The sequence below is a fragment of the Myxocyprinus asiaticus genome, chromosome 30 (genome assembly GCF_019703515.2).
Source record: "Myxocyprinus asiaticus isolate MX2 ecotype Aquarium Trade chromosome 30, UBuf_Myxa_2, whole genome shotgun sequence".
Taxonomy (NCBI): domain Eukaryota; kingdom Metazoa; phylum Chordata; class Actinopteri; order Cypriniformes; family Catostomidae; genus Myxocyprinus; species Myxocyprinus asiaticus.
The window spans coordinates 6,152,262-6,166,700 of NC_059373.1; the positions used below are offsets into that span (position 1 = coordinate 6,152,262).

General features: G+C 38.8%; 1 protein-coding gene across 3 annotated transcripts in view; it reads left to right on the forward strand.

Moving 5' to 3' along the window:
* LOC127420934 (cyclin-dependent kinase 12-like) overlaps window positions 1–13,964 on the forward strand; it is a 39,233-nt gene extending 25,269 nt beyond the window's left edge. Inside the window, exons 12-14 of one of the 3 annotated variants that reach the window (XM_051663577.1) lie at window positions 361–783; window positions 6,338–6,575; window positions 13,907–13,964. In XM_051663577.1, coding sequence (XP_051519537.1) covers window positions 361–783; window positions 6,338–6,575; window positions 13,907–13,949 — 704 coding nt within the window. In that variant the 3' untranslated portion in view covers window positions 13,950–13,964. Of the gene's footprint in view, window positions 1–360; window positions 887–6,337; window positions 7,508–13,906 lie in introns of those variants that run through there. The other 2 variants (XR_007893901.1, XM_051663578.1) reach the window with 2 other exon arrangements.
* The last annotated feature ends 475 nt before the right edge of the window (window positions 13,965–14,439 follow it).

Sequence of the window (14,439 nt, forward strand, 5' to 3'; positions counted from 1 at the left end):
GGATGGCATGAGGGTGAGTAAATGCTGAGATAATTTTCATTTTTGTGTGAACTATCCCTTTAAGTTGTGATCCTTCAGAAAGATATGCAGAGATGCAGATGCTACACAAAGCCAGAAACAGCACAAGGTTGGAAAGGCTTCCCCGACATCTAGATACGAGTCGCAATCCCATTTGGCATTTATGAACTGTCATTTTTACTCATTGCTTAAACGCTGTTGGCTATTATGTATTTGTGTGTTCTGCCTATTTACTGTCACTGCATACACCACCTGTCGTGATCTTGTGTAGTTTCACACAGTTTTGTGTGTGTTCTTGTGATTGTTAACTTTGTGTCTGTGTGCTGCGTATTACATGCACAGGTCTGGGAGCCGCTGCGGAGCAGTTGAACCAGACCGAGCTGGCGGTGTTACTAAACCTCCTTCAGGGCCGAACAGACAATCTAAGCATCTCACAGATGGCTGAGCATCTCCGCAGCTCCTCTTCTGAAGCCTCCACATCGCTGCTCTCCGGAACGCCCGCCGCCCCCTCCACCCCTGAACCAGACCCCGCACAGCCTCTAGAACTGCTTAGTCAGCTCTCCACCTTAATACAGTCCTCTAGCAACCCACAGCCTTCAGAAGCTCCCCAGGGAGACCAGACCGGCCTGCTGGCGCTCCTGTTGGAGCAGCTGATAAAGGCCCCGACGCAGGGGGCGGAGCGAGTGGACGAAAGCAACGGAGTCCGGTCAGAAGAGGGCGTTGCACGAGGGGGCTCGGCTTCTGTCATAGGCGGCGATCGCGAGGGCAAGTGTTGAAGTCTGAGTAGTTGAATACTGTGATTGGTTGCAGCTAAAAAGATGTGGTTCCTTACTGGTCTGCTGGTAATGTGCGACCCACTGGCATCAAGGCAATTATGTTTTTCTTGCAGCAATGTGTCTCTTATTTTGTTGTTGTTTTCCTGAAGTCTTATAAAGGGGAAACGCTTAATTAGTTGAAAGACTGCAGGCTAACAAAAGGAGAAATAAATTGTCATGTTTATTTGAATTTTTTCCTGCTTTCGTGACATCATCTTTCACAGAGTTTTACAGCCTTGAAGCATTTACTTTTTTCATACGAACAAAATCCCAGACCGCTCTTCATCTCATTCATACGCTGCGTTAATGTCCAGCAGACTTTGTGTGCAAACAAAATGCTCACTGACAAATAACTATATGGCATAGTGTACACCACAACAAGGGCGGCAAGATAGTGTTGACGCTAACTTCTGTTAGTCTTTTGAACCCAGATTTAACATAGTATTGAAATAAAAAGCTTTTTTTTTTGGCACATCTCCACTTTTGTGTCTCTATTATAGTACACAGACTAATCTAACAGAGAAGACAACATCTGGATCACGGGTTTGCTAGATATCATTACTGGTCTAGCACAGGTACAGTTTGGGTGAATCTCATGAAACCTGTTAAAAACATGTTTGGGTCATATTTCATCCCCTAAATCAAAAAAGAAATAAGTATTTATCTTTTGCGCAAAGAAAATGAAGTCTATTTTTAGGACCACCTATGTTTTTGTTTTGTTTGTTGTTTTTTGTTTGTTGTTTTTGCATGGTGACATTCTCATTATTGCAATGAAAACAAATTGTGAAGTAATTATGCTTTATTGTAGTATTTGATGTGTTGCCTTGATACTGATTTGAAAGTAAAAAAAAAAAAAAAAAGTAATTTTATTTTTCTGTAATACTGTAAAATATACTATTGTATTAATGAGAATAATAATGTAACAAAAACAGAAGTAAAATGTCTGGGAATATTACAGTTAAAAAAAAAAATACTTTGCCATGAAAATTATGTAACGATGCACAAACTCTTAATGGTTCTGATAACCATAAGAAAAATAAGATTTATTTTCTATTTGTAAAATATAATTCCTTGTTTCTCTTTCTTTTGAATTTGGGGGTGGAATATGGCCAGAAAAATTCCAGACAGGTTTTGTGAGATTTACCCCTTCATCTGTGCACGATATATCGGTTCTCATCAACATCCAACACCTTTGTCCTATGAAATGGAACCATCAGCTCATGTTCAGTCTCACTCATTCACTGTCTTCAGTCTTAGTCTCTCATTGTTCTTTCTTCACTAAACAGAGTCTTTGGGTTTTAATCTGTGAATACACATTGTAATAAAGGCCTTATATGTGAGATGAGTGTCAAATAAATTATAGCTATTCTGTAGACTCTATCTGCACATCTTAAACATTTTTTGTCCTCATCCTTTCCTGTTTTCTTTGAGAAAGGTTGAACAAGTTTATTTTTAAATGAATGTGAAATTTTTTTTTTTTTTTTTAAATGTCATGTTTTTGTGTTATTATTGTTCTCGGAGGCAGATTGTTGCCATGTTCAGAGCCGCCAAAATTAGGAAATTGTGTACATTCGCATGAGAAACCGGAACATATCTATAAACTATCGTGTAGAATATGATTAATGGTCAGGTTTGGACGGACACTTCAGATTGAATAAATCAAACACTTTTCAAAGCATTTTTTTTCCTACTTAAAGCATTTTAACATTTGTTTAATGTACCTCACCTAGGCCAAGACTACAGAAAAGTTTTCCTTCTCTTAACCCATAGTATCAGTTTTAGCTGCTGCGTCACTAGAGTTTAATTCAGTGTTGTCTCTGAATATACAAAACATTTTCTTAGGATTGGGAGTAAGCCTTAGCAATTATTTGCTTCTTATTAGCTGAAAACTTTACAATAAGGTTGCATTAGGTATAATGACAAACAATTAACTATATATTTTTAACAGCATTAATCTTTGTTAATGTTAGCTAATAAAACACAATTGGTCATTGTTAGTTCATAGTGCATTAACTAATGTTAACAAGTACAGCTTTTGTTTTTAAAATGTATTAGTATATGTTCATATTAATATTTACAAATGCGAAGTATTGGTCGTTGTTGGTTCATGTTAACTAATGTCAACAAATGGAACCTCGTTGTAAAATATTATCAAATAATTTTGTTGACCTTAGCAGAACACCAATCAGATAGATTTTCAAAGTTGAATACAGTTGAAGTCAGAAGTTTACATACACCTTAGCCAAATACATTTCAACTCAGTTTTTCAAAATTCCTGACATTTAATTGTAGAAAACATTGCCTGTCTTAGGTCAGTTACGATCACTATTTTAAGAATGTGAAATGTCAGAATAATAGTAGAGTTAATGATTTATTTCAGCTTTTATTTCTTTCATCACATTCCCAGTGGGTCAGAAGTTCACATACACTTTGTTAGTATTTGGTAGCATTGCCTTTAAATTGTTTCACTTGGGTCAAATGTTTTGGGTAGCCTTCCACAAGCTTCTCACAATAAGTTGCTGGAATTTTGGCCCATTCCTCCAGACAGAACTGGTGTAACTGAATCAGGTTTGTAGGCCTCCTTGCTCGCACATGCTTTTTCAGTTCTGCCCACGTATTTTCTGTCGGAATGAGGTCAGGGCTTTGTGATGGCCGCTCCAGTACCTTTGTTGTCCTTAAGCCATTTAGCCACAACTTTGGAGGTATGCTTGGGGTCATCATCCATTTGGAAGACCCATTTGCGACCAAGCTTTAACTTCCTAGCTGATTTCTTGAGATGTTGCTTCAATATATCCACATCATTTTTCTTCCTCATGATGCCATCTATTTTGTGAAGTGCACCAGTTCCTCCTGTAGCAAAGCACCACCACAACATGATGCTGCTACCCCCATGCTTCACAGTTGGGATGGTGTTCTTCAGCTTGCAAGCCTCACCCTTTTTCCTCCAAACATAATGATGGTCATTATGGCCAAACAGTTCAATTTTTGTTTCATCAGACCAGAGGACATTTCTCCAAAAAGTAAGATCTTTGTCCCCATGTGCACTTGCAAACTGTAGTCTGGCTTTTTTATGGTGGTTTTGGAGCAGTGGCTTCTTCCTTGCTGAGCAGCCTTTCTGATTATATCAATATAGGAATTGTTTTACTGTGGATATACATACTTGTCTACCTGTTTCCTCCAGCATCTTCACAAGGTCCTTTGCTGTTGTTCTAGGATTGATTTACACTTTTTGCACCAAATTATGTTCATCTCTGTGAGACAGAATGCATCTCCTTCCTGAGCAGTATGATGGCTGTGTGGCCCCATGGTGTTTATACTTGCGTACTATTTTTTGTACAGATGAACGTGGTACCTTCAGGCATTTGGAAATTGCTCCCAAAGATGAACCAGACTTGTGGAGGTCCACAATTTTTTTTTTTTTTGAGGTCTTGGCTGATTTATTTTGATTTCCCCATGATGTCACGCAAAGAGTCACTGAGTTTGAAGGTAGGCCTTAAAATACATCCACAGGTACACCTTCAATTCAGTACACCTCCTATCAGAAGCTAATTGTCTAAAGGTTTGACATACTTTTCTGGAATTTTCCAAGCTGCTTTAAGGCACAGTTAACTTAGTATATGTAAACTTCTGACCTACTGGAATTGTGAAACAATCTTTCTGTAAACAATTGTTGGAAACATTTCTGTGCCTGACACAAAAGTATAACTATTTTGTCAAAACTATAGTTTGCTAATATAAAATCTGTGGAGTGGTTAAAATGAGTTTTAATGATTTCAACCTAAGTGTATGTAAACTTCTGTCTTCATGTACATACAGTATTCTGCAGTTATATTTATTATAAGGGTTCTCAGAAATGTAAAGATGCACAGCTTTGATTTTAAAATTTGTAATCATATGTAATAAAGAAGTGTATAATGTTAGTAATAATATCTGAATTGTAGAAATGCATTATACATATTAAAAGATTCCATTAGCAAACTCAAAGAAAAACTAAAGAAATATACAATCTGCTATTTTCAAAAATTCACCTAATGTCTGACTTGAATCTGAGTTAACACATTTTTACATTTAGAATACAACTAATCCAACATTTGTCTGGAAATAATGACCGCATCCAATCCCAGAATTCAACAAGTCGTCGTCAAATGCATAGTAATTTAGCATATGCTTTCTTTCAAAGATGCTTAGGAATGAGGAGAAACAAGCAGTTTATCAAGCCATTGATATAAACAGTACTGCTATACCGAGTTTTAAAAGTATACCATATAGTACAGAAGCCAGAGCAGAACTGAGAATAGGGAAAAATGTATTTGTGGAGGGGGTTTAGCTCACTCTAACTGGTGAATTGCCTAAATTCTGGATTGTTTAGAATTTCTGAATTAAAAGTCCATGCTTGCCTTGTCTGTTGACTTACATTTGAACTTTTTCAGTGATTTGGAAGTGGTCCTGCTTTAGCATGAGATAGTTTCATTACTGCATGTCTTGATTCAACTAGTGGTCAATTAAAGATGCCTTTTTATCCCTAAAACAGCAGAATTAATTTCTTCAGTAATGACAAGTCCATCAGGTCTTGCTGACTGATTGATGTCAAATTAATACCATTTTAATATTTGAGTATAGTTGCCCTACGATATTTAAAATATTTATATATATACTTGATGCATCACTCTCTCTGCATTCAAATCAGTAAATGCAATATATCTAAAGCTTCTGCTAATACGCCACATTACATTTTCACATAACATTTTACATACCATATACGTCATATATGTGTCAAACATGCAACAGGAATACAATACGTTGTCAAAGGGATAGTTTCCCAAAAAATGAACATTTTGTCATGTACTTGCTCCTACACTGTTCCAACCTTGTATGACTTTCTCTATGAGTAACTCAAAAGGAAATATTCAGCAGAAGTTACTAGCCTGAGTTACCATTCACATTCACTGTATGGAAAAAGATTTCTATTTAAAGTGAATGGTGACTGAAGCTAACATTTGTTTAACATCTCATTTTGTGTTCCATGGAAAAAAGGCATGAACAACATGTGGAAGAGCAAATTGACAGAATTGTAATTTTTTGGTGAACTATCCTTTAAAGAACAAATCAAGCTAGCTGACTTTTCTATGTAGGCAAAAATAATACTGCTACGGAATTTAATTCTAATGATTCCTTCTAAATTGCAATGATTTCTGTTATTTTAAAAAGTAAAAGGTACCCTTAGTACATTAGTCTGGCAAAGCCCAGGTAATTTTTTAATGCTGTAGCTCATGCAACACAACTGTCACTTTCTGTGCCTGAGAATTAGCGTGAATTAATTATATACATTTGTGCATTTGGCAGACGCTTTTATCCAAAGCGGCTTACTGTGCATTCAAGGTATACATTTGAGTTTTGAACCCATGACCTATGCTGTACCAGTTGAGTTATAATTCGAACACATTATGATTACAAGAGTATCTTGTTCACCTGTACACTTTGTTTTTTTCTTCTTTTTCTGGCAGATGCCGAATTGGCAAAGCCTGAGGCTTTAGCTCACGATGTGACTTCAGACGTAGCAGCCACCCTGCTGCAGCTCATCTCCCAGCAGGCCTCTGAGAGCAGACATCCTTCCGCAGACCTGGGATGCTCTTTACCCTCGAGCACGACCCCTCTGCCGGCTTCCTCTTATGCCGCCTCGCCTGCTACAGGCCTGGCAAACGCTGGCGCTGAAACTCAGTTTACCCAGGATCAAGACTTGCGGTACACCACATAAAGTTGTGCACTCTTTGTCTAAAATGTATTATGAACTTTATTTGTTGTTTATTTTTGTAATTGGTGTGCTTAAACTACACGTATCACCTGTGTTTACTACTTATTAATATATTTCTTCCTTTAAAGGAAAAAGTGTATGTTAAAGGGATAGTTCACTCATGTAAATTCTGTCATTTTCTCACCCTCATGAAGTGATAGTCAATTCACTTTCATTGTATGGAGAAAAACATGCAATCAAAAGGTTTGAAACAACATGAGGGTTGGTAAATGATGACAGAATTTTCATTTATGGGTGAACTGTCCCTTTAAAGGTTAAACTCTCGAATGCTAAATGGATGATGTTCATCCCTCCCAACGATGTACAGCGTTATTTGGAGGCCATCTTTTCCTGCATTTCAACTGTAAAACTTGCAGCAACAAACTTTGACGCCGAGATGAAGATGCCACATTTTTAGATGGAGATAGATGTGATTCTTTTGAGGGCTGCATACATTTCTGAAGTTATTTTCTTGACTGACCTGATTTTCTGTAAAGTAAGACACTTGGTCCGGCTTACACTACTTTTGTTCTTTTGGTCTGATCCAATACAGCGAGAAAAGGAAAATTAGGAATTGTTTTCTTGAGCAGAACATTGTTTTCCCTAATTTTTACAGGTTTATGTGCAAAAGGGGTGTTTTTATTTAGAACTTCATGGGGGGAATCAGGTGGCCTTCTTTAAATGCTTGTAGAACAAGGTATTTTCATCAAAGTATGTTGTTTTCAGGCAGGACCATGCAGTTTGTAAAGCTCTTTAAAATGAAGATATCCTCAGAATTCCTGCTTGAAACAACTGAACTGAAGTGAATTAGCCAACTTTGATTTGACAATGCCAAATGTACATGTTGTAAATCTCAATAAATAAAAAATGTGGCTGAGTACAATGTGTTTGCTAAGGTTTACTTATATAAGTATATAAACTCTGCAAAAAAAGAAACGTCCCTTTTTGAGGACACTGTATTTTAGAGAGAATTTTGTAAAAATCCAAATAACTTTACAGATCTTTATTGTAAAGGGTTTAAACAATGTTTTCCATGCTTGTTCAATGAACCATAAACAATTAATGAGCATGCACCTGTGGAACGGTTAAGTCACTAACAGCTTACAGACGGTAGGCAATTAAGGTCACAGTTATAAAAATTTAGGACACTAAAGAGACCGTTCTACTGACTCTGAAAAACACCAAAAGAAAGATGCCCAGGGTCCCTGCTCATCTGTGTGAACGTGCCTTAGGCATGCTGCATGGAGGCATGAGGACTGCAGATGTGCCCGGGCAATAAATTGCAATGTCCATACTGTGAGACGCCTAAGACAGCTTTACAGGGAGACAGGAAGGACAGCTGATCATCCTCACAGTGGCAGACCACGTGTAACAACACCTGCACAGGATCAGTACATCCGAATATCACACCTGCGGGACAGGTACAGGATGGCAACAACAACAACTGCCCGAGTTACACCAGGAATGCACAATCCCTCCATCAGTGCTCAGACTGTCTGCAATAGGCTGAAAGAGGCTGGACTGAGGGCTTGTAGGCCTGTTGTAAGGCAGGTCCTTACCAGATATCACCGGCAACAACATCGCCTATGGGCACAAACCCACCTTTGCTGGACCAGACAGGACTGGCAAAAAGTGCTCTTCACTGACGAGTCGCGGTTTTGTCTCACCAGGGGTGATGGTCGGATTCGTGTTTATCGTCAAAGGAATGAGCGTAACACCGAGGCCTGTACTCTGGAGCAGGATTGATTTGAAGGTGGAGGGTCCGTCATGGTCTGGGGCAGTGTGTCACAGCATCATCGGACTGAGCTTGTTGTGATTGCAGGCAATCTCAACGCTGTGCATTACAGGGAAGACATCCTCCCTCATGTACCCTTCCTGCAGGCTGATCCTGACATGACCCTCCAGCATGACAATGCCACCAGCCATACTGCTCGTTCTGTGCGTGATTTCCTGCAAGACAGGAATGTCAGTGTTCTGCCATGGCCAGCGAAGAGCCTGGATCTCAATCCCATTGAGCACGTCTGGGACCTGTTGGATCGGAGGGTGAGGGCTAGGGCCATTCCCCCCCAGAAATGTCCGGGAACTTGCAAGTGCCTTGGTGGAAGAGTGGGGTAACATCTCACAGCAAGAACTGGCAAATCTGGTGCAGTCCATGAGGAGGAGATGCACTGAAGTACTTAATGCAGCTGGTGGCCACACCAGATACTGACTGTTACTTTTGATTTTGACCCCCCCTTTGTTCAGGGACACATTTTTCCATTTCTGTTAGTCACATGTCTGTGAAACTTGTTCAGTTTATGTCTTAGTTGTTGAATCTTTTTATGTTCATACAAATATTTACACGTTAAGTTTGCTGAAAATAAAAGCAGTTGAAAGTGAGAGGACGTTTCTTTTTTTGCTGAGTTTATAAGTCATGTACACTGATGAGCCAAAACATTATGACCACTCACAGGTGAAGTGAATGACCTTGATCAACTAACATGTCAAGGTCTGGGTAGATTAGATGTTAAGTGAACAATCAGTTCTCATAGTCAATGTGTTCAGTGCAGGAGAAATGGGCAGGAGTAAAGACCTGAGCAACTTTGACAAGGGCCAAATTGTTATGGCCAGACTACTGGGTCAGAGCATCTCTGAAACGGCAAGGCTTGTGGGGTGCTCATGGTCAGCAGTGGTGAGTACCTGCTGACAGTTGTCCGAGGAGGGACAAACCACAAACCGGTGACAGGATGTTGGGCGCCCAATGCTCATTGATGCACAAGGGCAACGAGGCTGTCCTGTCTGGTCCGAACCGACTGAAGGTCTACTGTGGCACAAGTCACAGAAAATTTTAATGATGGTTACAGGAGGAATGTGTCACAACACAGTGCATCGCAACCTGCTGCAGGAGAGTGCCCATGATGACTCCTGTCCACCGCCGAAAGCGCCTACAATGGGCATGCGAGTGTCCGAACTGGACCTTGGAGAAGTGGAAGGAGGTCACCTGGTCCTATGAGTCCCGTTTTTCTTTTATATCACGTGGACGGCCGTGTACGTGTGTGCCGTTTACCTGGAGAAGTGATGGCACCAGGATGCACTGTGGGAAGACGACAAGCTGGTGGTGGTGGCGGCATAGTGGGCTAAAGCACATAGGTGGTAATCAGAAAGTTGCTGGTTCGATCCCCACAGCCACCACCATTGTGTGCTCGAGGTTACTCCAGGGGGATTGTCCCTGTAATAAGTGCACTGTAAGTCACTTTGGATAAAAGCATCTGCTAAATGCATAAATGTAAATGTAAATGGTGGAGGGAATGTGATGCTGTGGGTAATGTTCTGCAGGGAAACCCTGGGTCTGTCCATTGATGTGGATGTCAATTTGACACGTGCCACCTACCTAAACATCGTTGCAGACCAGGTACACCCCTTCATGGCAATGGTATTTCCTAATGGCAGTGGCCTCTTTCAGCAGGATAATGCATCCTGCCACACTGCACACATTGTTAGGGAAAGATTTGAGGAACATGATGAAGAGTTCAAGGTGTTGCCTTGGTCACCGAATTCCCCAGATCTCAACACAATTGAGTATCTGTGGGATGTGCTGGACTAACAAGTCTGATCCACCTCGCAACTTACAGGACTTTAAGGATCTGCTGCCAATGTCTTGGTGCCAGATACCACGGGACACCTTCAGGGGTCTTGTAGTCCATGCCTTGGCGAGTCGGCAACACCTGTTTCCACTGTTTTGGCGATACACAGAGGACCAACAACATATTAGGCATGTGGTCATAATGTTTTGGCTCATCAGTGTACACCAGTTTAAGTAATTTATGACAGGTTCTTTATTTTTTTCTTATGCATTCATATGCTTCGGTTCAAAAGACATAAAGATTAGGCAGTCTAAAGACATCTTATTTAGATCTTATTAGATCAAGATCCCAACTAATCTTGTATTATAAGATTTTTATTTTTTTTTGCCTATTTTATAGTCAGCCAGGTGAAAATTGTATGTTCAGTTGATTAGAAAAGCAACAACACACCAGTCCTAAACAAATCGTACAATATTTGGTTTAGGATCAGGATGAGTTACATGCAAAGGTTTTATGCCAAAATGAGATTTAAACTGTTTCTGAAATACAATGGGGCTAACAGTATGGCTCATATGGGGCATCTGGGTTGGTCAGATCAGGTCCTGTGGGCTTGTCAGATTTTATATTTGAGATGAAAGTGCTGCATAAATCTGAGTGAGGATATTCCAGTGTTGAACAATTTCAACACAGAAGCCAGGAAATTCCAGGAAGAGGCTTTTCTTTTTGCATTAAAGGAATAGTTCACCCAAAAATGAAATTTACTCACCCTCATGCCATCCCAGATGTGCATGGCTTTCTTTCTTCTGCAGAACACAAATTTAAGATTTTTAGAAGAATATCTCAGCTTTGAAGGTCTATACAATGCAAGTGAATAGTGGCAAGAACTTTGCAGTTCCAAAAAGCACACAAAGGGAGCATAAAAGTAATCCACTCCAGTGGTTTAATGGTTTATGTCTTTTGAAGCAATATGATAGGTGTGGTTTAGAAACAGTTTAATATTTGTGCTATTTTATTTTATTTATTTATTTATTTATTTTTACTATAAATCTCTAATCGAATCGGCAAAAAACAAAAGAAAAAGAATGTGGAAGTGAAAATGGAGATTTATAGTAAAAAAGGACTTGCAAATATGGATGTTTCTCTCATCCACACCTATCATATCGCTTCTAAAGACATTGATTTAACCACTGGAGTCATATGAATTATTTTTATGCTGACTTTGTGCTTTTTGGAGTGTCAACGTTCTGGCCAACATTCACTTGCATTGCATGGACCTGCAGAGCTGAAATATTCTACAAAAAAAAATCTTTGTGTTCAGCAGAAGAAAGACAATGTTTTAGGGTGAACCATTCCTTTAAGGGGAACCGTTATTGAATAGTTTCAAAATCAATAAAACACCTGTAATAATCAGTTAACCAATCTGGTGATATGCCCATTATATTAAGTACTTATTAAATCATTTTGTTCATAACTTTTTAATTACTTATTTTCAAATTACGGGATTAATATTTACATTTTATTTATTCAAATTTTATGTTAATTATTTAAAACAGTTGAACTTTTGTCAAATGGATACACTCATTGTTAATATACAGTATCTACAGACCATGTTTGTGTCATCTGTCATAAATGCAGCTGGAACCCTTCTGTGACACAAATCACAAAAACTTTCAAGCCAAAATCTTTTTTATCAAGAGTTGCTCAAAGACCTTTGGTATGAGAAAATAGAGATTAGAATAAGTCTAAAGTTGCTGAGGACAGTCTGATTAAAGCTGTTTTCTTTAGAAACCGTTTTTGATGCTTTGGGAGGTGAATCTTGCTGAGATGTGCAGCCAGGGATCGGAAAAATAATTGTAGTGGAAACTTGATTGGGAAAATTTGTACATACAGTGCTGTGAAAAAGTATTTGCCTGATTTCTTCTGTTTTTGTGTGTATCTTATACTCAATTATTTCAAAAATTCAAACAAAATCTAACAAAACAAAGGCAATCTGAGTAAACACAAAATACAGCTTTTAAATGATAATGTTATTTATTGAAGGAAAAAAAGTTATCCAATATCAACTGGGCCTGTGTGAAAAAGTATTTGCCCTTAGTTACTAAATCCCCAGATCTATGAAACTGCATTCATAATGGATTTCAGCTGGACTAGACACACACAGGCCTGATTATTGCCAGCCCTTATTAATCAAATCAACATCATCTCAGCAGCATGCTGGCTAAAAGGTCTCAACCAGAAGCACACTATGCCAAGGTCAAAAGAAATTCCAAAAAATGATAAGGAAAAATGTGATTGAAATACATCAGTCTGGGAAAGGTTACAAAGCTATTTCAAAGGCTCTGGGACTCCAAAGACCCACAGTGAGAGCCATTATCTCCAAATGGAGAAAACTTGGATCAGTAGTGAATCTTCCCAGAAGTGGCCGACCCTCCAAAATTCCTCCAAGAGCACACTGACAACTCATCCAGGAAGTCACAAAAAAGCCAAAGACAGCGTCCAAGGAACTGCAGGCCTCTCTCGCATCAATAAAGGTCACTGTTCATGACTCCACTATCAGAAAGACACTAGCCAAAAATGTCATCCATGGAAGAGCGGAGAGACGAAAACCACTGCTAACCCAGAAGAACATTAAGGCTCGCACACCTTGATGATCCTCAAACCTTTTAGGAGAATGTTCTGTGGACTGATGAGTTGAAAGTGGAACTGTTTGGAAGACAGGTGTCCCGTTACATCTGGCGTAAATCAAACACAGAATTCAACAAAAAGAACATCATACCTACAGTCCAGCATGGTGGTGGTAGTGTGATGGTGTGGGGATGCTTTGCTGCATCAGGGCGACTTGCAATAATTGAGGGAAACATGAATTCTGCTCTCTACCAGAAAATCCTAAAGGAGAACATCCGGTCATCAGTCCGTTAGTTGAAGCTCAAGTGTAACTGGATTATGCAGCAAGACAATGATCCAAAGTATAGGAGTAAGTCCACCTCTGAATGGCTCAGAAGAAGTTAAATTAAAGTTTTGGAGTGGCCTAGTCAAAGTCCTGACTTGAACCCGATTGAGATGCTGTGGCAGGACCTTAAATGGGCAGTTCATGCTCAAAAACTCTCCAATGTGGCTGAACTAAAGCAGTTCTGTAAAGAAGAGTGGACCAAAATTCCACCACAGCATTGAGAAAGACTAATCTCCAGTTATTGGAAGCATTTGGTTGCAGTTGTTGCTGCTAAAGGTGGCACAACCAGCTATTAAGTTTAAGGGGGCAGTTAGTTTTTCACATGGGTGATATAGGTGTTGGATAACTTTTGCTTCAATAAAAAATATATATTTGAAAACTGTATTTTGTGTTTACTCAGGTTGCCTTTGTTTTATGTTATTTCTCGTTTGAAGATCTAAAAACAATTTAGTATGAAAAATACAGAAAAATAGAAGAAATCAGGAAGCGGGCAAATACTTTCCCACAGCACTGTAGTTTCAGATTTGATTTGGTTGACTATCGTGAGATTGGAGCTTTTTCAGCTCATCTCGGACAGCAGTGTCAATATTATGCAAATTAACTGCCTATATAATAAGAATTGCACTTTTTTATTATTATTATTAAAAATATGTATATATTTAAATCTATTTGAACATCATGGTAGTTTTCGTTGTTTAATTTATGCAAATTTTAGTAAAGGAAAAAGTCTTTGTGTTCGAACATGATGATTTTCACTAATATTTTACAGTAATGAGAGTTTCTCGAGAGATTTTGGGGTGAAATTTATATGACCTGGACTGTTCTTCATAAGATTCACCCACTGCACTACCTTCTAGACGTCAGGTAAAATTTTATTCGAGATTGGGTTGTTTTTTGGTTTTTCTGTGACATTATTTAGTGCATCTCTTGTTGTATTCCTTTATTTAACCACCAAAGTTTTTTTTTTTCCACTAAGTGGTGCTAATGAGCCTTCTATGCAATCAGTGCAGTGCAATGTTAGTGCAGGATTGCAACAGTATGTTCCACTGTAGGACTTTGTGTTACTTTTGGGCATACGAGTTGCAAAGATTTGTTTTTATCATTATTATGTAAAGCATGACTGGCTTTCAACAGAAATATTCACATTTTGATTATCTGCCCCAAAGGGGCTTCCAAAATGTCCTCCATATTTGATAACAAAACACCCTCTTAATATCAGTTATGCTACATCATTTGAACAGAAAGCATCTAGGATTAACAATAATTCAGTGTTTATTCCTTGATCTTTTTTGTGTACCAAAT